General features: G+C 35.5%; 1 protein-coding gene and 2 pseudogenes across 2 annotated transcripts in view; 1 reads left to right on the forward strand and 2 right to left on the reverse strand.

Annotated features, from left to right (window-relative positions):
- CD2AP (CD2 associated protein) overlaps positions 1–23,732 on the forward strand; it is a 135,602-nt gene that overhangs the window by 10,928 nt on the left and 100,942 nt on the right. For both annotated transcript variants that reach the window (XM_031030502.2, XM_006727571.3), the window contains exon 2: positions 21,956–22,116. In XM_031030502.2, coding sequence (XP_030886362.1) covers positions 21,956–22,116 — 161 coding nt within the window. The remainder of the gene's footprint in view (positions 1–21,955; positions 22,117–23,732) is intronic.
- On the reverse strand, positions 69–2,866 carry LOC102727143 (activated RNA polymerase II transcriptional coactivator p15 pseudogene; annotated as a pseudogene).
- Positions 13,331–14,278, reverse strand: LOC102727454 (serine/threonine-protein phosphatase 2A 56 kDa regulatory subunit alpha isoform pseudogene; annotated as a pseudogene).

Genomic DNA, 23,732 nt, shown 5'->3' on the forward strand with positions numbered 1-23,732 from the left:
GAAAACAGTGTTTAGAAAACAAAAGCCAATGTAAACAGATTAAAACAACGATTACCGTACAGGTTTCCTATGGCTCTGATTTTATAGTTTTCTTACCGCATCATCCATGTCAGAAATCTGTTCCTTCAGCCGGCTCCATTGCTTGGTATTTAAAGAAATACCTTTCTGAGGTTTCATTTCACCTTCTAGATCCATCCCGTATTCATTAATATGAACTAGAACTTTCCCTTTAAAGTCCCGAACACTGATGTACCTCATTTTCCCGATCTGAAACATGTTATTGTCTGTGCTGCTGCTGTGCTCAGAGGATGACCGGGCTCTTGAAGTGTCACCAGTCTTGCTTCTTCACAGGTTTTTCTGGAGCAACTTGCTTTTTCCTCTTTAACTTTTTGTCAATCTCACTGTCAGAATCGCTGCCAGAAGAGTTTGAAGAAACAAGTTCCTTTGATTTAGGCCTTGCTCCACTCTCGCAGCAGAACTGCCTTCTGCTCGCTCACTTGCAACACGGAAGTTAATATATTTGTAAAATTGAGACCATCAGTCTTGGCTAAAGTAGAATATAATGTTTTAAGGAAATATTAAAGTTGATCTTTCAAATGTATACTCTCCTACATGCTTTTTATTTATTCTTTAGAGCAGAAACAACTAACTTTAAGTTATTTAGAGATGTGTTCTCCTTATATCAAAGTTTTTTGTTACTTAATTTAATTCCTACTCTGCTGCATCAGGTTGTACTCTTTTGAGTATTTTGTCTTGCTGTTTTGGAGTGTGTGTGCATAAATAAGATGAAGACTCCATTTTTACTTATTAATTACACCATTCTTATCAAACACATTTTATAAAGCAGTTAAAAAATTTGCCTTAAATGATGAAAATAAATCTGTTGAGAGTGCAGAATTTCAAATGAATGTCAAATGAAGATGTAAAGGTGATATTTTAGACCCCAAGATAATCCGTTTCACACAAATACTTCCTGACTTTCTCATATTCTTTATATTTTATAAAACCCAGTTGAACTTAGTTAGAACCTCATAGTGTAAAGCCTAAATAAAAACTCCTTTGTTATTCTCTTCATTTCATATGTAATGAATGACCTTATTTGCCCTGAGCTCATTGATGCCAGAGACTGTATTACCTACTTTGTTCTACTAAAAAAATTTAACCCCCTTAATAACTAGCAGAAAATTGTGAGCCTGCTATGTATCCACTAAATCTATGATTCAGTTATACTTTAATTTGGAATAATTGGGGAGAGGGATTCAGCCAGTCTAATGAATAATACAAAATTTAAGTATGTTGAAATATGTCCACCTAAACCAGGCTAACAAAATTCTGACTACTGGAGCTATGTTTCAAGTTGGTATGAGGTCTAACTTTCTTTTTAGAAATAAACTCTTTAGGGGTGCCTGGCTGGCTCCATCAGATTGTGTGACTCTTGATCTCAGGGTTGTGAGTTCAAGCTCCACATTAAGTGTAGAAATTATTTAAAAATAAAATCTTAAAAAACAAAAGAAATAAATTCTTTAATCCTTTCTGTAAGACTCATTGAGGTTCTTAAATTCTTTTAAAAGAGAGTCAGTAACTTGGGATATTAAGCATCTTGCCAGGTGGGTTGCTGATGGCTTACTTCCGTCTGTATTGCATTGACGTTACATTCTCCTAGTAAATAAAGGGAAAATTATCTGTTTCACAAATCAGAGACATTTCTATATAAGTTCCCAATTTATCATGTTAAATTTAAGTGTAAAGGCTTAAGCTGCTTAAACATTTGTTTAAAATAAACAATGTTGAGTGAACTGTAAGATTATACCATCTTAAATGGGTATTGTGAAACAAGTATACATTATGTTCTTTGGAGCATAGTAACCTGATAAATTCCATATATAATTAAAAGTTTCCTAATAGATATGTTAAAAAATTAAAAGGAATAGGTGAAATTAATTTTAGTATTTTGGATGTGTTGGGTTAAAGAAAATAATTATTTCAACATATATTCAGTATAAGAAATTATTAATGAGATGTTTCCATTTTTTTCTGTCTTTGAAATCTGGTATGTATTTTGCATTTATTTAACATGTTGGTTTGGACTAGCCATAATTCAAGTGCTTAGTAGTCATGTGGCATTTTTAGAATGTAAACCCTTAGGTTTGTTGTGAATCTAATGAGAATATATATGAAAATATTTTAAAGTTATGCAATTGTAAATTATTATAAAAGGAATTGTACTATTTTAGGGTTTGTTAATGATAAACCATTTTTGGTTTTATCTGATTAATTCTGTATTAGATATTTAATTATTGATAACTTATTATAGTTAAATATATTTTCTCATGGGAAAAAATGTTCAGTTTAGTAGATTGCATATAAGAGGCCTGACGTTTATTTCATTCTGTCTTCTAAATAAAATGTGGTTTTTGGCAATTGGCCTACTGGTATATTAGAGAATTTGAAGCTTTTGAACGACATTTGGATTGTTACCTGAAAGTATAATTTGGCTTTACTAATTAGAGAGCTGTTCTTTCAGTTTATAATGCTTAACTTCAGAGATAAGTAAGATTTAAGAGTGGTATTTCACAAATAAATGAATGCTGTTGGTCAAGAGCACAAAAGAAAAACAAATAATTATTGGGCATGTAATATGTTCTCAGAAATGACATAGGAATATATTTCAGGAGCCTGTCAGTTTTAAACATGTAAAATTTTGCATGGACCTTTGTGATGGAATTGTTTCGGGTAAAGGATCTGTATCTTTTATTGGATTTTCAGTGAGGTCTGAGTTCTGAAAAAGTTCTCAAGGACTCTTAAATAGCTATTCTGTGAGTTCTTTCCCACCTTTTCTCATTTCTAGTTCTTTGTAATGAGTCATCTTCCACAGTAATTGCTTTTTCCCAGAATAATAATAATTATAATTCTGTCTTGTTAGTAAATACTTTGATTTAAATTAGACAGATATTTCTTGAGGTCTTGTGTATCAGCATGGACAGAAGCATTCAAAATAAAAAGGTGGACAAATTCCTTGCCCTGGGTTGCTGATGAGTAGTGGGGAGATTGCAGTATATTGTAATTTATTGTAATGGGTGTTAACATTTGGTGAATATTATTAGGTACTCCTATTTAAGGCATAGTTTTGAGCACTTTACAGGCATTATTTAATTCTCACAACAAATCTCTGTATTTTTGGGTTCTGTTATTTTTCTCATTTTACAGATTAGGAAGGAAGCACAGAAGTAGTTTACTGAATACAGGCAACTGTGTATTCCAGTGCTTGTGCTACTCTTAACCATTATTAATGTGGAACCAATTCCTAACTCTTCCTCTCAGAGGTGTCATTAGGGTTACAGATAATAGGCATTCTTGATCCTTCTTACCCTGCCCTACTTTTTTTTTTTTAACCCATTCTTTCCACATTGTAACTTACTTTGTATTTTCCTTATTTACATGTTTATTGCTTGTCTTACCCTTTTAGAATATAAATGTAGAGTATAAACTCCAGGAGTGCAGAGCTTTGGTTTTTTTTGTTTTTGTTTGTTTTTCCTTTCTACCTTAGAGGTACCTGGAACTAGTGGCTACCTTCCAGTAGCAGCCACTCAAATATTTGCTGGATGAGTATTAAGTATCATTATACTTGTGTTGAAAGAAGAATTTAAAATTCTAGGCAATGTGGTATCTTTTGTTTCAGTGCTACAAATAGAGCTGTAGTACATTTGATATATTAGGCACTGTGATGGGGCTTGGGACTACAAAGATAAGTAAAACAAAGTGCCCTGCTCTCAACCCTGGCCAGATAATGTTTTCTCTGGTAATTTGAATTTAACACCTTTTTGAGTGTAAGGATTTAGGTTATTTTTTAATGCACGTGTTTACTTTTGGTGTATGCTTGGAAACGTGGAGAAAATAAAACGATTGCATGATTCTGATTTTCTTATAGGTTCTTGCAGTTACATAACTTCATTACACTTTTAAGGTCTACTTAAAGAGTGAAATTGTCTTTTAAACCCAGTTTCCATTTTTTGGTAACCTTAAAATTTCTTTTTAATTGATATTTTGCTGATTATTAGCATTTAGGGAATGCTTACAATGCTAGGTATTTTATTCAGTATTTAATTTCCACTGGAGCATTCTGGGGTAAAACATCATTGTTTCCATTTTTCAAAATTAGAAATTGAAGAGATTGTAACTCACCCAAGGTCAGAGAAAGGATGTGGAGAAGGCTGGATTAAAGTTCTATTGCTTTGATTTTAAAGCATGTCTCTTAATTATTTTTTTGTTTTGTTTTGTTTTGAAGATTTATTTGAGAGTGAGTGTGTGCGTGCGCACGCGCTGGGAGGGGCAGAGGGAGAGAAGCAGACCTCCAGCTGAGTGCAGAGCCTGACTTGGGGCTTAATCCCATGACCCTGAGATCATGACCTGAGCTGAAATCTAGAGTTGGACATTCAACCAGATTGAAACGCGCAGGCACTCCCTCTTAATTATTTCTTAAAACGCTGGGGGGAAAAGTTGAGCTAAACAGAGCAAGTAATACTGATTGAAATATCTGTCCTAATGTGGTTTAAGAATAAAGAAATGATAATTAAATCTTTATCATCCTAAAATTGTGGATTGGTATTACACATTGTACGTGTATTTGGGTAATTATTTTCTCTTAAAAGATTTTTAACTAATTTTAACTGTGTGTTACACTTTGGTCTTTCACTTACGTATCCAGTAGACTATCATAAGACTTTTTTGGTGAATTCTATAAAATTTTATGACAAATGCATGGTATTTTATATGGCTTGAAACTTGCTTAAAACTAATTTCTTTAGTATTTTCTCAGAGTTAATGGAATAAAAATCTGAATGAGAAATATTTAGTTGAATTTTCTAACTTGTTTGCTCTTCAGATAGATTTTGTTTATTTGTTGTTCTTAAGCTTTGTTATTTTGTAAGGAGCCATTAGTCACGCATGCATGGCAGTTTGTTTTCAACTAATTATTAAGTATTTGGTCTTTGTGAGATTAAAATACTTTTGTTTTTTTAAATTTAGATTATTTTTATAGACATTTACCACTTACAGATCCGATTTAGTAATATTAAAAGGAATGTAATACTGTGTAAAAGTTTTCTTACACCACATATTCTCTTCTCTTTGAATACTCTGATAAAGTACCTAATATGCAAACTTTTGTGCTCTATTTGAAATACAAATGGGAGGAGTGGGTTTTGTGTATGATATCTTTAGAGTGATTTACTTACTTCTGTTGAAAAAAATGTAAGAAATGCTGTTTATCAGTTCTATTTTAACGAACATGAGGGAATTTTCTTAGTATTTTGACATTCCAGATAACTTTAGGGAACCTAAATAATGAAATGTCACTGGTTAATGATATTAAGCAGTGCTCATCAATTTTGCATTTCTGCATTTATGTAAGGATAGTCCTGGAAAGAAATTGCTGGTAAAGACTTTTGGTTCTGGTAAAAAATAAGTATTTAATCTTGGGAATAAAAAGTAAAAATACTTTTTATCTTTTCTTTTTTTAATGGAACCATTAATGTGTTTCTATTATATTATTGCTTCTTTGGAATAAAGCTTATACTTGTTTCTGAATTTACAGTGGAGTATGTTTTTATAGAGAGAAAAAGTAGAGGGGAGGGGCAGAGGGAGAGGGAGTCTTAAGCAGACTCTCTGCTGGGCACAGAGCCCTAAGTGGGGCTCAATCCTGTGACCTCAAGATCTTGACCTGAGCCAAAACCAGGAGTCGGCACTTAACTGACTGCACCACCCAGGCGCCCCAATGGAGCATAGTTTTGTTAATTTTTGTATAACTTCTTGTAATTTGTCATTTGCTGTAATAAAGCTCAATGGCATAATGTAACCAGTGGTATAATACAGAGTACATTTAATTTGACAGACCTAATTAGATATTGTGGTATCTACCTATGTTGTATTGATTAGAACCAAAGTAAATACTCCCTAGTGAATGTCCATACAACTCAAACCTGTTTGGAATTTGTATAAATTGCTTATATTATTTTTTATGATGTGATTTTTCATTATCAGAAGAATACATGTTTATTGGGGCAGAATAGTTGGTGAACTTTATAATATTACTGTTGATATTTTATGCATAATTAAAAAAAATTTCTGGATTTTAAGAATTTTAACCTTGGTGTTCAGACTTTACTTTGTTTTTTAAAAAATCACTATTTTTTATTAATTGTTTTTAAAAAAATCACTATTAAAAAATTTTTTAACATGTAGACTCCTTAAAAAATACTATCAGTAACCCCCCTGCGCGGCCCCCCTCCCTACTGTGAGTCCAGGTTGCTAAGAAAATATGTATCTTTTTTTTTCCAAGTGAGAATTAAATTCCTAGAGTGCCTGTACTTCATTTTAAATACTACATTTTCTTTTGCTTATTTTCAGCCTTTGTTGTATTATTTTTCTTTTTGGTTCTTAGAAATGCTTTTAATTCTTTGGTTTGCTGCAAATATTTATTCCTAGTTTCCAGTTTGCTTGCCTTTAAATTTTGATTGTTCTGTTTGCTTAGAAGCTTCTCACCACAATCTTGATATTTACTTCCATTTCCTCCCCTCCCTCCTTTGCATTTCTCCTACCATCTTCCTTTCATGTGTGTGTATGCGTGTGTTTGTGTATGTGTATGTGTGAGAGGAGAGGTGTTTTTTGTTTGTGTGTGGGGGTTTTTTTTAAGCTTGATTTTTTAGTAATCTCTATACCCAGTGTGGGGCTGAAAACTACAGCCCTGAGATAAGAGTTGCACACTCTTCTGACTGAGCTCGCCAGGTGCCCTGAGAAGAGTTCTTTTTCACTCAACTAGAATTTACGGGATGAGATGAAAATCGGTATGTAGCATATTTCCCCTTATACAGAATTTTTCAACCTTAGCGGTTTGGGGCCAGAAATTAATTTGTGTGGAGGACTGTCCTGTGCATTGATGGATGCTTAGCAGCATCCCCGGCCCCCACCCACTAGATGTTGGTAGCGTTCCCTGAGCTGTAACAACCAAAAATGTCTCCAGACTTGGCCAAGTGTCACCTGTGGGGCAAAATCATCCTGGTTGAGAACCATGTCCTAATATAAACTAGGTCTGAATGTACATGTTATAAATGTAGTTATCCTGAGAAGAACTGAATTGCTAATTTGGCCCCAAAGCTTATGTTTTCTGGGGCAAAGCTTGAGGTTAAGACGTCATGTTAGGAGCTTTTTACTGGGACAAGAGGGATTGAGTTCACACAAAACACATTAACGCTCAAATTTATCGAATGCTACTTTGAATCTGTGGATCATGTGGTTTTTCTTAATTTTATCTGTTTATATGATAAATTAGATTTTCCAAGATTTCTTTCTTTATTATTATTTTTTCAAAGTAAGCTTTACACACAAGTGGAGCTTGAACTCATGACCCTGAGATCAAGAGTTGCATGCTCTACTGACTGAGACAGCCAGTTGCCCCAGATTTTCCAAGATTAAGCTTCTATCCCCTGCTTATTGTGGTGGCTAATTATCTATGCATTTCAATTTCCTTTATTGGCATTTTATTTAGAACCTTATGTGTTTGAGACAGTATATTTGTGGGTACAATTTTTGGTCTTAATATCACTTAAATTGTTTTTAAATAATGATTATTTTAAGATAGTGAAGTCTTTGTAGGCTTATTTTGTGTTTTATGGTAGTTTTGAAAGAATTAACCTTTAAAACAAATCATCTGTTTTTGGGAACTGTTTTTGAGGCTATTTTTAGGCCACTTTCTGATTTTATTCCTGGATTATGGCTGTTGATTTTATTTTTAATCTCTTGAGTAATTCGTGTTTCTTTTTAAAATAGAAATTTATCCATTTAATTGAGATTTAGGGTTGGAAATTTATAGTCTAACCAAGAACCAGCTCAGTTTCATAGGTTGTCACATGACTCTGAGCCTCTGAGTCTGGCCCCAACTCTGCAGCATCCCATTTTAGAGTGTTGAATTGACAAATCCCTTTGTGTATTCTGTAATCTTTTGTGGCTCCAGTTTATTTTTCATTGCTCATCCTGATAGGCTTCTTTGAAGTATTTAATCTTTTGAGACGTTTGAGAAGTGGATTGCTGGGTGAGCTAACCATACAAGTGCTCCTATTGTTTATTGGTTAGTTAAATAATCATAACTTAAGTCTTTGGGGTTAGGATGGCTGTATATATATTGGCAAAAATATCCCCCCAAATCTAGGATGAGTTTATTTATTTACTTTGTTTTTATTTTTTAAAAGATTTTTATTTATTTATTTGAGAGAGAGAGCAAGTGAGAGGAGCAGGCTCCCCGCTGAGCAGGGAGCCCGATGTGGGGCTTGATCCCAGGACCCTGGGATCATGACTTGAGCCGAAGGCAGACACTTAACCTACTGAGCCACCCAGGCGCCCTAGGATGAATTTATTTTTAAGTTTACTGACTTTAGGAAGATCTGGTTCATTTAGCTCTAATAGTTAATGAGAAGTCAGTGTTTTTGGTTGTAGTTTATCTGAAAAAAATTGAAAATATAATACTACTTGAACTATGTATAAAATAGCTTTTACAACAAACTAGTTTTTAAGGAATAAATAAATTTTACTTAGACATGAACTGTTGAAAGTTGGACTTTCGAGTAGAGATTTTGTTAAAGTGGATAAAATATTTGAAAGTCAACTCAGTATAATTCTCCTGCAAGAAGGCACAAATAATTTAGAGTAATTCAACATAATTTAAGGAGGAGTTCATTGTATTGCTGACATATTTTTTTGCCACACTTCATGACTCACTATAATATTTTGAAAAACATTGTGTATGTTTATATATACATATGTATAGTTTATATGTATGTACATATTATATATGAATATCATTAAAGAAATTTAACAATTCTCATATCCAGATATAGGTGTTATAATTAAGTAGATGGCTAAGATCAGATAGCACTATTGAGAAGTAGACAAGAACTTGAAAAACAGTACATTTGTAAGTCAGGAACACTTCTTGTTCCATATGATGTGTACTGTAGAACTTGTGGTTTCTAAGACAGTGAAGTGTTGTTGGAAGATTGGGATTAACTTTTTTGTATTGAGTTTAGTCTTGGTAACTAAATTATAAGAAAATTCTATCAGAGTAGGGCGGATGGGATTTAAGGCTTTTTAATGATTCCTTCAGGGTTGAAACATATCCCATTGATTCTAACTAGCTCTACTTCTAGGTGAAAGGTTTTGATGTATACTGTGGGGCATAACATCAGATACCCTCCTGTATCACCTTGGAACGAACCCTAGCTGGAAAAGAATGACATTATAATAAGGAACACTTGCATAATTGGGGTTCTGCCACACTAACGTTCTGTAAATACAGCACATTATGAATTACCGACATTAGTATCATCTTTAATTGTAAAACTGTTCATTTTAGGAAGTTTAGAAAACACAGAATAAAGAAGGAGGAAAAAAAAGACCCTGTACATTTTTACAGAGTGAACAGTTATTTTGATGTATTTCAGGTCTTAAGAAAGAAATATATTTTACGGATTTGGTTTGTACTTTATACTTAGTTTGGTCTCTTGCCTTAATCATTTGAAATTTCATTATACATGTTTTCCTAAATTATATCATTTTTTTGATGGTTTCCTTTGCTGTGCAAAAGCTTTTTATTTTGGTGTAGTCCACATAATTTGTTTTTTTTATTCATTTCCCTTACCTGAGGGGACATATCCATAAATATGTTGTCAAGGCCAATGTCAGAGACTACTGCCTTTTTTGTTGTTGTTGTTGAGGAATATTATGGTTTCAGGTCTCACATATAGGTGTTTAAATCATTTTGAGTTATTTTTCTACTTGGTGTAAGAAAGTGTTCCAGTTTTATATTCTTTTGCATGCAGCAGTCCAGTTTTCCCAATACCATTTATTGAAGAGACTGTCTTTTACACATTGTACATTCATCATATAAGTGTGGTTTATTTCTGGGTTCTCAATCCTGTTTCATTGATCTAAGTGTCTGTTTTTGTGTGAACAACACTGTTTGGATTATTATGACTTTGTAGTATATCTTGAAATCTGGGATTGTCATACCTCCAGCTTTGCTGTTCTTTGTCAAGATTGTTTTGGCCATTCAGTGTCTTGTGGTTTCGTACACGTGCTGGGATTATTTGTTCTAGTTCTGTGAAAAACACTTTCGGTATTTTGATATGGATTGCATTGAATTTGTAGGGTGCTTTGAGGAGTATGGACATTTTAACAATATTAATTATTTTACTCTGTGAGCATGGTATAACTTTCCATTTGTGTCGTCTTCATTTTCTTTCTTCAGTGTCTTATAATTATCACAGTATGGGTTTTTTACCTCCTTGGTTAAGTTTATTCTTAGCTATTTTATTCTTTTTGGTGTAATTATAAATGGGATTGTTTTCTTAACTTCTCTTTCTGCTATTTTGTTATTAGTGTGTAGAAATATAACCAATTTATGGGTATTCATTTTGTATTCTGCAATTTTACTGAATTCATTTATTCTAAAGTTTTCTGGTGGAGTCTTTAGGCTTTTCTAAATACAGGGTCATGTCATTTGGAAATAGTGACAATTTTACTTCTTTCTTACCAATTTGGATACCTTTTATTATTTTTCTTGTCTGATTCCTATGGCTAGCGTTTCTAGTACTGTTTTGAATAAAAATTTCAAGAGTAGGCATCCTTGTCTTGTTCCTAATTTTTTTTATTTTTGGTTCCTAATCTTAAAGGAAAATCAGTTTTTCACCATTGAGTATGACATTAGCTATGGCCTTTATTATGTTGAGGTGTGTTTCCTCTAAATCCACTTTGTTGAGAGTTTTTATCATGAATGGATGTTGAATTTTAGCAAATGCTTTTTCTGCGTCTATTGAGATGATCATATGGATTTTTTTCTTTATTTTGTTAATATGATATATCATGTTGATTGATTTGTGAATACTGAACCATGCTTGCATCTCTGAAACAAATCCTATTTGATAGTGGTGAATGATTCTTGTATTGTTGGATGCAGTTTGCTAATACTTTGTTGAGGATATCTGCATCTGTGTTCATCAGAGATAATTGGTCTGTAGTTTTCTTTTTTTGTAGTGTTAGTGGTTCAGGTATTAGAGTAATGCTGGCCTTGTAGAGTGAAATTTGGAATCTTTTCTTCCTCTATTTTTTGGAATAATTTGACAAGAATAGGTATTAACTCTTTAAATATTTGGTAGAATTCAACTGTGAAGGCATCTGGTCCTGGACTTTTGTTTGTTTAATTTCATTACTGGTCATCAGTCTGTTCAGATTTTCTATTTCCTTCTGATTCAGTTTTGGAAGATTTATGTTTCTAGAAATTTATCCATATCTTCTAGGTTAGCCAATTTGTTGGCATATAATTTTCCATAGTAGTATCTTAATAATCCTTTGTTTTTCTGTGGCCTTAGTTGTTACTTCTTTCGTTTCTGATTTTATTTATTTAAGTTCTCTCTTTTTTTCTTGATGAGTCTAGGTAAAGGTTTATCAATTTCATTTATCTTTCCAAAAAGCAGTTCTTGGTTTTATTAATCTTTTTTATTTTTAAAAAAATCTCTATATCATTTATTTCTGCTCTGATTTTTATTATTTTCTTTCTCCTTTTGACTTTGAGCTTTGTTTGTATGTTTTCTAGTTTCTTTAGATATAAGGTTAGATTATTTATTTGAGATTTTACTTCTTTCTTTTTTTTAAAGATTTTATTTATTTGACAGAGAGACAGCAAGAGAGGGAACACAAGCAGGGGGAGTCGGAGAGGGAGAAGGAGGCTCTCCGCCGAGCAGGGAGCCCGATGCAGGGCTTGATCCCAGGACCCTGGGATCATGACCTGAGCCGAAGGCAGACGCTTAACCACTGAGCCACCCAGGCGCCCCAGAGATTTTTCTTATTTCTTAAGGTTGATCTGTTATCTTTGTAAACTTCCCTCTTAGAAGTCTAAGTTGGTAGTTTTTTTCTTTCAATACTTCAAATAGTTTACTCCCCTCTCTTGAGTGTTTCTGAAGAGAGGTTTGCTATAATTCTTACCCTTGTTCTTCTATATGTAAGGTGCTTTTTTTCTTATGGCTTCAAGAATTTCTATGTTTGGTTTTCTGCAGTTTGAAAAGGGTGTGCTTAGGTGTAGACTTTTCTCACATTTTCCTGTTTTGTATTTTCTGAGTTTCCCAGGTGTGTGGTTTGGTGTATGATACTGATTTTGGAAAATTCTCCATTATCTTCCTTTTCTAGCATTCCAGTTACTCATATATTCTATCTATTAAAATTGTTACACAGTTCTTAGATGTTCTGTTTTTTGTGTTTTGTTTTTTTTTTTTTTTTCTCTTTACATTTCAATTTGGGAAGTTTCTATTGACCTATTTTCAAGTTTCCTGATTTTGTCTTTGGTGGTGTTTAGTCTGGTGATGAGCCCACCAATGGCATCCTTTATCTTATTTGTTTTATTTTCCCAGCTTTTATTTATATTTTGTGCTTTAAAAACTTGGAGATTTAAGTTTTTGCTTAGATTTTAGAGTAAAAGTAATATCTGTAGTGAGGGAATGCTTAGAGTGGGCAATTCCCCTCATCATATCTCTAGGAGAAATGAAGAGAAGGGTAAGGATTATACCTCAGTTTTATTTTAGGAAATACTCTTTTTCATAGGCTGTAACTAAGGTCTGTAACAATATGAATGAAAAGCATTGTAAAAAGGAAAAATATACCTATATGTGCAACAAGAAAATTCAAATCATAATTCTTACCACTCTCATAATTATCTCACTCATAACTTGAAAGTGACACAGTAAATCAATGATGAGACAAAGGTTACAATGTACTGTGACCATGGTATAGCACAGAGCTATGTTTAGTCTATATGTTTTTTTCATTTACATTTGCTGGAAATAAAATTGGCCCTTTAGTTATACTGATGAAGTTTGTTTCAAAATTTTTACGTGTTTCGGGGCGCCTGGGTGGCTCAGTCGTTAAGCGTCTGCCTTCGGCTCAGGTCACGATCTCAGGGTCCTGAGATCGAGCCCCGCATCAGGCTCCCTGCTTGGCGGGAAGCCTGCTTCTCCCTCTCCCACTCCCCCTGCTTGTGTTCCTTCTCTTGCTGTGTTTCTCTGTCAAATAAATAAATTAATTAAAAAAAGATTTTTTTTTTTACGTGTTTCAAAACAGTGTACAAAATTGTGCTTATCCAGTAGTGGTGTAGGCTTTTTTCTTTAATTTGTCACTTCTATTGCTGAGACTACTGTGCATGTTGTAAGCACTGTTCTGCTTTTCTTAAGCTTTCTTTAGCTTTTGCTGCTCTGATTTTTCCCTGTAATTCTTTGTGTTCCAATTTCTTCTTTTACTCTTTTTTGTCTTTCATCTTTGGGTGAGCTAGTAAGATTGTTGGAAAGCTTGCCGTTTTTATGTCCATTAGGGTTTTCAGTGTGTTGTACACCAGTGCTACGAGTGGTCTAATTCCAGTGTTCATTGGAGATTTTTTACAAACTGCCAAATGTAATTGTCAGGATTTTATTAATATTCTCCTCAAACTAAGAATATATTCATTATTCCAGAAGTGTGCAGTACCCTTTCTCCAACCTAAAATTGAGAACTGGACACACATCTGGATATCTGCTTAAAAAGGGGCTCTTCAGTTCTTTGGAATTGTGTTGGTTCAGTGACATCTAAGATTTCTCAGTTTCTTCTGAAAGCATCACCTCTTTCTGACTGCATGTTTTTGGCCAAAATTTTAGCACTCCTGTGATCTCTGGTTATGTTAATGTTGTATCTTTCCCTAGAAACTATACAACACAGTAGGCTAGCTGAGCATGGGACAAAGCTAATCCTTTTGCAGTAAGTGTACGATAAAAGCCTTCATTAGAAATTATTTATGTTCTGCTTTCAGTGGTATGGCATAAAGCCATTGATAAAACTTACTAATATTTCAAAGAGTTCAGCAACCCCATGGAAATGTGGTTTCATATATAAAACTGAGGAAAGTGTTGTTAATTTGTTTTCTGATAAATGCTCTTAATCCAAGAAATTTCCTATAAATTCAGTGCAGAACAGTTTTCAGGTATTCCTGTTCTCTGAGATACCTTCAGTGTTGAAAAGGTCAGGAACTGTTTTTACAAATTTCTGGTCCATACATTACTTTGCAATGCTCTCCAAACCCAAACTCCAAAAATCTTAAGAACTCTGACACCAATTGTATGTGAAGCCAAGAGGCCTCAAGTTCATCCTTTTCTGGATCAAAATCTAGATTATGACTTGGAGGAAGAGTATGGAAGATGCCAGCACTGATCATTTTTACTTTATCACAATACACTGATTAGACAAATTACCCCACAATTAGTTGAAACGTACTCAATCAGTTCATTCAGTGTTGTTCTTTTAATTTTGTTGGTCTTCAAGTCTGAAACTGAGTCCATGAAATGAAGTATACAACACTGATGCAACTAACTTCTGACAGAAAAGCTCTTGTTCATTTGAAGTGTCATCTTTGAGCAGGGACAAGGATTGCCCCTTTGCCTGTTGCCCCTGCTGCGGAACTGTCAGGAGCCTTGGGAGCATTTCTGCCTGTGTGCTGTGCATACTGATTTCTGGGTAAAGCTGACCATTTCCTCTGAGGTCCAGATGGTGGTGCTGGCAGCTTCCATTAGTGGTGATTACCAGGACACCTCCACGGCCCTGGTGCTTAGGAGGGCTGCTTGCACAGAATGGGCAATGGCAGAGGGAGGAGATGGGGGTAGGTGCAGAGAGCTTGTACCCCTTTGCCTAGTTACTTCCCCCTTCTCCTGCACAGTTCCCTCCTCCTGGGCACCGGGGACCTTCTTGTTACCTGTCAACCCCTCAGGGCCGGATCTCAGTGCTGGAAGTTCCTGGTCCCTGCTCCACACAGAACTCCAGGGGCTGGGGGAGGAGAGGGTTGATAAAGTTGTTGATTCTGGGCGTAAAGGTCTGGTGGAAGGGAGCCTGAATTTTAGAAAACTGAGGCAAGGGCTCAGGGCTGTGGATGCTGAGCGTGCCACTTGTCCCTTCAGTTTAGGTCACCAACCAGCTGGCCAGCATCTCAGTGGCTGCTGCCATGCATCCTACCTTGCCTGAAACCTTATTCTGAGGTGCTACCATTGTGGATCCCCTCTGAGACACCACCTTTGCTGTGGTGCTCACTTTTCCCTTTCAGCACGCACCCCTCATTTCCTGGGGCAGTGATCTGCCACCCTGGCATCCTTTATTTCCATTAGTATTTTTGATTTCTTTCATTTCCTTTTGATTTTAGAGTTTCCATCTGCTTACCTTACCCATCTGTTCCTGCTTGTTGTATTTTTGTTTTTCCCCATTATCACCCTTAACATATTAATTATAGTTACTTTAAATTCCCTGTCTGATTCCAAAATATGTATTATATTTGAGTCTGTCTCTGATGCTTGCTTTGTGTTTTTTCTTGCCTTTTAAAAGCATGATGTATAATTTTTGTTGAAGGTTGGACATTATTAGGGAATAGGAGCTGAGATAAACAGATATTGAGTGTGAGATTTTATATTAGTCTGTCCAAGAGTTGTATTGTATTTAATATTTGCTCTAGGTGTAGGTGCCAGAGGCTTCACATTTCTTTAGAGTCCTTTTTTTGTCTTCCTGGCTGTCTGGGTTTTCCTAAGAACTTGAGTTTTCCTAAGAACTACTCCTCAGATGGAATCCTGAGACTGTGGTTCCCAGAAGTTTCCTACTGTGATGCTCTTCCATGTTCAGCCTGTAGTAGTTAATCAAAAATACCATTTAGGTGTTTGCAGTGGATTAACTTTCTGCCCCCAAAATGGTAAGTCCAAGTTCTAAGCCTTGGTATAGATATGAATGTGATGTTATTTGGAAACGAGGTCTTTGCAGATGTAACTAAGGATCTTAAGATAATACTGTCCTGGATTTAGGACTGACCAGAAATCCAGTGAGCAGTGTTCTTATTAAGAGTAAGGGGAGGGAGATTTGAGACACACAGAAGGGCAAGGTCATGTGCAGATGGAGGCAGAGGTTGGAATTATGCAAGCTAAGGAATGCCAGAGATTTCTGGCAGCCTCCAGAAGCCAAGGCAGAGTGTGAAGCAATTCTTTCTCAGAGTCTTCAGAAAGATCCAACCCTGCTGATACTTTGACTTTGTACTCTGGTCTCCAGAGCTATAAAGAATAAAGTTTTATTGTTTTAAGTCACCTAGTTTGTGATTGTTATGACAGCCCTGGGAAATTAATATAATGTTCTTTTCAGTTTATGGTTCTTCTTGTTTGTATTTGAGGTGATCTAGTACTTCTTGGCTTTGACTTCCTGGGTATGTCCATCTCTCCATATCTTGAGCTGGCAGTTTGCCTTGTGTCTTCATTTCTCTGATGGGTCCAGGGAAAGTCCGTGACTTTCAGTTTGATTAGCTTTTTTCTTGTTGTAGGGGTGGGAGTGACGGCTTCTAAGTTTTTCATGTGTTGGAGCTGGAACTGCAAGTCCAGTATTTTTTGTTTGGCATTTTATACTCTTACTATGTTAGTGATTACCACATGTATTATTAGCTTCTAAAAATCTAAAGTTAATTAAAAAACAGTCTATTCTTCATTCCTCTTTGCCCCCAAATACCTCCTAGAAATTTTTGTCTCCTTCTTAGTCTAGACTGTTCCTTAGATTTGTTGCACAGTTACCATCTTAGCACTTTTCTTTCTTTTTTTTTTTTTTAAAGATTTTATTTATTTATTTGACAGGGAGAGACACAGTGAGAGAGGGAACACAAGCAGGGGGAGTGGGAGAAGCAGACTCCCTGCTGAGCAGGGAGCCCGATGTGGGGCTCGATTCCAGGACCCTGGGATCATGACCTGAGCCAAAGGCAGACGCTTAACGACTGAGCCACCCAGGCGCCCTTAGCACTTTTCTTACTCTCTGGGATTGGCTCCACTATTTCTTGGATTTCATGTCTTCCTTTCTTTTGTTTCATATTTTTTATTTTACTGGGTAGCATGTAAGGTCATATGTAGGGTTAATTTCCTTTTCCTTGCCTGTGTGAAAATGTTACACCCTATAGTTGCCTGCGGATTGGCTGAGTGTGGAATTCATTTTCCTTTAATACTTAAGTGACCTTGCCTTTTTACTTCTGTAGAATCTGGTGTCCTCAATGAGAAGTCTTCTGATGATTCTCATTCTTTTGTAGATGAACTCTGTTTCTTTTCAGAGAGCTTTCAGGGATATATTTATCTTTGTTATGAAATTTCATCTAGATGTGAGTACTTACTTTTTTGTTATTGTACTGGATTTTCATAGACCTCTTTATATTTGAAGATTTGTTCATTTAGCTTTGGAGTATTTCCTTGTGTTATTTCATTGTCAATTCTCTTTTTTTTTTCCCTAGAACTGTTAATTGGATGTTGAATTGTCTGGATTGGTCATCGGTCTTTTATATTTTCTTTATATCTTTTTGCTTTACCTTTTCTGGAAAACTTTCTTGGATTTGTCTCCACCTCTCCAAAAGAGAAAAAAAGTTAATGAAACATGTTGATAGATACAGATTTCTTTTTTTTTTTAAGATTTTATTTATTTATTTATTTGACAGAGAGAGAGAGAACAGGCCGGGGGAGCAGCAGAGGGAGGGGAAGAAGCATGGCCCCCCACTGAGCAGGGAGTCAGATGCGGGGCTGGATCCCAGGACCCTGGGTTCATGACCTGAGCCAAGCACAGATTTTTAACTGACTGAGCCACCCAGGCGCCCAGGAAGATACAGATTTCTCAACCCTTTTTATTTTCTTAGTTTTTTTTTTTTATAGCAGTCTGTTCTGATTTTATGAACTTCGTTATATCTCTTGAGGATAAAAATTTGTACATGTTCACAATTTTTATTTTGAAATAGTAAATTGTAGAAATAAGTACAGTACAAAGACATTTTTCCTGACTAATAGTCTTTCTCCTGAATATTTTAGTGTGTATTTTCTGCAAGCCAGGATCTTCTACTTAATCACAATCCAACCATAGAATTAAAAAATTAACATTTATTTATACATGCATGGATGCATGATTTCTTACTTTATTCAATGGGATATATTCTGTTACTGTCATTGTTTATTTTGATGCTCAAATTGTCGTGATTTGGCCAGTGGGAGCCTTTTTGATATCACACTTCTCTCTGTCCTTTGGCATCACCTTATCTTTTTTTTTTTTAACTTCCTTGCTTTGTGACATAATATTGTGTCCCAGGCTTATCTTGTACTTTTCCTGCCTTAGTGGCGGAAGTGCCTGTCTTCCCAAGGATTCCTAGTTCTTTTTAGTAGAAAGTGGTGTTTTTAAGATCTCAGCATTAGGTTTGCTCATTGCTATTGAACTGTTGCTGGTCTCAGGCCCTTTCAGTGGACAGAGCTGGTGTGTGTGTGTGTTTTATGTGTGTGTATATTTATGTATTGAAAACTAAGTTCATGGTGATACTTCTCATTTAGTATCACATTATTGAATCTAGCTTTTTCTCCTTTATGTTTGCAACTCCCTTCTCTGACACAGAGAAGCTTGGCTTCTATTACCTTTAATATATTTACTTACTTGATCAATCCTCTGGATGTAGCTAGTCTTCCATCTCTGTTGTCACTCTTCACCCTCACGCAAACACCCTACTCTCCTTGGACTATTAGTCTTCATTTTAGATCACCTTTACCCTTCCATAACTCTGCATGGAAATCTCCCACCCACCCCCAATACCATTTGACCTTTGATATCCCTTACCAAGCTACCCCTCAGCTTGGATGCCCTCTCCACTGTGCTTGAGGTCTGAAACACCATGTCAAGGTGCCTGTACCTGGATGCCTTCCTTACCTTGTGTTAGAGTGCTGATAAGCTGTACTAGGGAGGCCCCCGTATGTGGATGCTCTCCTTACTGTACTCTGGCTCTGATAGCTTGACTCCTGCTTCTACCCCCACCCCAATTTTGGAAACCTCTTTTACTCTTCTTGGTCTTTAACTTCTCATATTGGACTCCTCCTCCTCACTCCCCCCCCTTTTTCCCCACTGTGCTCTTCTACCCCTAAATGGCTTTAGGACTCCATTGTTTTGGAGGGTAAAAGGGGGGAGGTGGATGTATGTTTCATCCAGGAGTAATTTTTCATTTTATTATGGTTTTTCATGATTAACTATAGTCTATTCATATTTATGAATAAATAATAAGCTGGGGACACTATTTATGTAGGTAGAACTTAAGTGTTCTATTTTACAGTTATTAGGCAGGGAGCTGCTCATTGCTGTGGAGACCTCTAAATTCTGGAAATCAGTAGTCATTTCTATAAGAAACCAGCACTCATCCATAGGAGCTATACTAGTTTCCCCAAAGTGTGTGTGTGTGTGTGTGTGTGTGTGTGTGTGTGTGTGTGTGTGTGTGTTGGGGGAGGGGCAGAGGTGGAGGGTGGGGATTAACCCTTTAGTTTTTGGCCTTCAGAGAAAAATGCCTGCCTATTTAGCATTATTGTCTTAGAACTATTGTGGTTGATAGTGAGTGGTAGCTCTTCCATGTAGAGGTAATTCCCCTGTTTTCAGTTTTGCATTTCCCATAAGCCCTCCTTTTCTGAATTTCTAGCTTTTATGGGATTCTGCAGAGCAATTTGGTATCTGTTATAGTTTCCTGAAATTCTCTGGGCTTTATTCCTGGTTATTAGTTATGGATCCATTTTCATAAATTTGAAAAGTTTCTTTTTGACTTTCTTCTCCAGTTGGGATTTTCAGCTGCAAGTAGAAATCCTGTCTAAAATTTACTTAAAAGTTAAGAAAAAACTGGGGCCCTTGGGTGGTGCAGTCGGTTAAGTGTCTGACTTGGTTTCACTCAGGTCGTGATCTCAGGGTTGTGAGATCGAGCCCCGAGTTGGGCTCTGTGCTCAGTGTGGAGTCTGCTTCACATTCTCTCTCCCGTTCTCTCTGACCCTCCCGCTCATGCGTACGCTTTCTATCTCTAAAATAAATCTTTAAAAAAAGGTTAAAGGGCGCCTGGGTGGCTCAGTTGGTTAAGCGACTGCCTTCGGCTCAGGTCATGATCCTGGAATCCCAGGATCGAGTCCCGCATCGGGCTCCCTGCTCGGCAGGGAGTCTGCTTCTCCCTCTGACCCTCCTCCCTCTCATGCTCTCTGTCTCTCATTCTCTCTCTCTCAAATAAATAAATAAAATCTTTAAAAAAAAAAATAAAAAAAAATAAAAAAAGGTTAAGAAAAAACTACTTCTGTAATAAGAAAACTAATGGTATTGTTGGTTAATATGCAGTTTGATGAATCTAGCAAAGATCTAGGTCATTTTCCTCTTTCTTCTTTTCCATCATAATCTTTTTCTTGTCTTAAGAAGGGATTAAGACAATCTCTTAGTCTTTTTCTTGTCTTAAATAGTTATAGCAGTTTTGGGCATTACATTCTCACTGAGGAATATCTAAAGTCTGCAAGAAGACATTTTTTTCCTTGTGTTTTGTTTTTAAGGTTGGATAAAACTTTCTGCGAACCCTTGCTCATATCTTATGGGTAGAATCTATCTATCACATGTGTATTTGAAAACCAGTGTGTGCATGCATATATGTTTGTGTGTGTGAAATTACTATAAATAAATTGTCTTTAGTAAATAAATTATCTTTAGACCATTGCCTCCTTGACCAGCAGCATTAGATATCCAGGGCCTTTTCAGAGTACACATTTAAGCAAGATTCAACAAGATGACTTCTGCAAGCAAATAAAATGACTTGATTGTACATTAGTATTTGAAAAGCCCTGGTCTGGACAAGAAAAGATTTAACCCTCTGGGAATGAGGGAAGCCGCATTTGTAAAAGTACAAGATCTCAAAATACCTGAACAAAATCGGGGTTCAATAAGAAAGGAAGAAGGATGTCGGGAGTCAGTGTACTCTCACTTTACTCTTTAACCACCAAACATTCCCTTTTTAGTAAAGGCTGTTGATTTGGCAACCAACAATGTCTACCCATAATCCTTATCCCTTCTTTTGGTTGTAACTGTGTGTGTGTTTGTGTGTGTGTATGTGTGTGTTCTTTTTAAAAAATCATTCTTATAGGAGGAAGAAAGGATGAATGGAGGTATGGCTAGTCTGCCATCTTAAATAGGAAATCTGTTATTGCTTTCCTGTATTGAGCCCTGTAAAATATTAATAGTATGCAAATATGATGTCCTATAATCTAAAATTCTGTACTTAAAGGTGGTAAAATAGATCCTTAACTAATCTTCAGGGTGTATTCATTTTCTGTTATGTAGTAACAAAAAACAACACACATTTTATTATCTCACAGATTTTGTGATTCGGTAAGTCTGGGTGTGACTAACTGGGTACTATGCAAGGCTGCAATGAAGGTGTTGGCCAGGTCTGGGCTCTCAGCTGGGGAAGGATCTGCTTCCAAGCTTACATGGCGGTTGGCATCATTTAGTTCTCTGTGGGCTGTTGGACTGATGCCCTCAGGTTTTGCTGTCAGCCAGAGACCTTCATCAGTTTCTTGGTAGGCCAGCTCATAGCAAAGCAGCTTGCATCTTGAAAGCCAGCAAGTGTGAGAGTTTCCTAGCAAGATGGACATTGTAATCTTATGTAGTCCTATAAAGTCTATCATCTTTGTCATTTTCTGTTGGTCAGAAGTCAGTCATAAGTCATGTCCCCTGTCAAGGAGAGGGAATTGCACAAAGCCATGAATATCAAGAGATGGGGATCATAGGGACCACTATAGAGCTTATCTGTCACTAATAATACATACATCTGACCATAAGAACAAGTTATGACATGAATTATATATTGTATTGAGGCTTCTACTTAAAATTTGTACTGTGTTTCATACTAAGGCAGTCAAGAAATTTACAAATGTAGCCAAATATTTAAAATCATTGAAGTAAGTCTGGATAATGTCTTTGTAATATTATTGTTGTTAAACAGGCTCCTTAGTTTTAAGTTTATTAGTATGGTTAATAGTATTTCATGAATTAAGTTTTAGACCTTTCTTTTTCTTTTTTTTAGTTGACTATATTGTGGAGTATGACTACGATGCTGTACATGATGATGAATTAACTATTCGAGTTGGTGAAATCATCAGGAATGTGAAAAAACTGCAGGAGGAAGGATGGCTAGAAGGAGAACTAAATGGGAGAAGAGGAATGTTTCCTGATAATTTTGTTAAGGTTAGTACTCTCACTTAAATTTCTAGCTTTAGCTTCATAGGATTTAATCTTTAACTTTAAGAAATACATGTATTTTAAAAACTAAATTGTTCATGGTGTATTTTTTACTCTACATTTGCTTGGTGTCCTGGTGGATAATAACACTGTGTGTATGGTGTGTACATGTGTGTTTATATATGTATGTATGTATCTACCTGTCTTTTTAAAAAAATAAATGGTACTTTGCATTTGGGTAGCACTCTTTTACTTACAAAGTAGTTTTGCTGTGTACATTCTCATTTGAGCCTACTGTCTTGTAAGTAGGGCAGATGATAACCCCATTTTAAATATGGTGACATATAGATGAGATGGTTTACCCAATGTTGACTAGCTAAGAAGATCTAGAATTTGAACTGAAATCCAGGATAGTTGACTCAAGTCTAATTGTATATTGTTACTTTCGTAGTCCCTTTGCAAATATCAGATTTCTCTGTTAAGTTTCAGCATTGCAGCAGGTATTTATCAAAGTAACAGTTTACTCTTTAACCACCAAACATTCCCTTTTTAGTAAATATTCTAGTTGCCTCTGCCAGAAAACAATCAAGATTCTTAAATCATTTGCAAACAAAGTTCTCAGTAGTTTAGAGAAGGAAAAAAATAAGGAGTATCTGTATATTTATACTTCACTTATAATTGTCTTGTTTCCTATATTAGTTTTCTTATACCTAGCTATATCCCTGGCCTCATTAGATTATGAGTTCTTCTGGGAAGGCTAGAACGTGTCTCATTTGTTTGTTCACCTTACGTAGTAATATCCACCTGCACAATGTGGATATTTAGTAAATATTTGTTCCCTGAATAATTTGTGTTTATTTTAATTATGGTTTTACCTCTAAATATGAACTCCTACTGTAATATTAGTTGATTTCAGAAGTGAACTAACTGTACTTTACCTAACTATATTTTCTCTCTTGAAACAACTAAGAAAAGCTGTAAAAGGGACTTGAACTTATAGGAGAAGGTCACTTTTGTTTTTTATTTTTTGTTTTATAAATCGACTTATTTCTTATAACCTAAAATGGAGTGTAATGCAGATTTGGAAATTGGAGTAGAATAAATGGATTAAAACACAGTCAAGTTCCAGCTTTGTTTTTTGCTGGTGGAATAATATAGGTCAAACCACATAATTTCTCTGTTTTCTTATACTTAAAATGATATATTGATAGTGTGTAGTAAGCCATGCCATTGACCTTTCATTTCATTTCTCTCTCTCTTTTTTTTAAAAGGAAAGTGCCTTTTCAGAGATAATATATTGAAGTAATAGAACACTAGTTAAAGAAAAATAAGTTAAAGTTAAGTATTTATATAGTTCTCTTAATTGTGTGCTGATGTATTGTCCCAGTAGTGGAGATGACCTATCCCAGGACTCCATTTTGAAATACATGTTACTTTACTGTTTCAGTACAACTAACACTAGAACTTGACTTGAATGAATTGCCTGAGAATAGAGGATGCAGTTTGAAAATGCTGGATAATAGAGGGAAGCATAATCTGGGATTAAAAAGTAACCACAGGGTACCAAATTAGAGTTGGAGACATCAGTATGAACTCATGTTTAGTTTAAGATATGTACCAAC

Source organism: Leptonychotes weddellii, chromosome 8, assembly GCF_054177405.1.
Source record: "Leptonychotes weddellii isolate Sample4059 chromosome 8, ASM5417740v2, whole genome shotgun sequence".
Taxonomy (NCBI): Eukaryota; Metazoa; Chordata; class Mammalia; order Carnivora; family Phocidae; genus Leptonychotes; species Leptonychotes weddellii.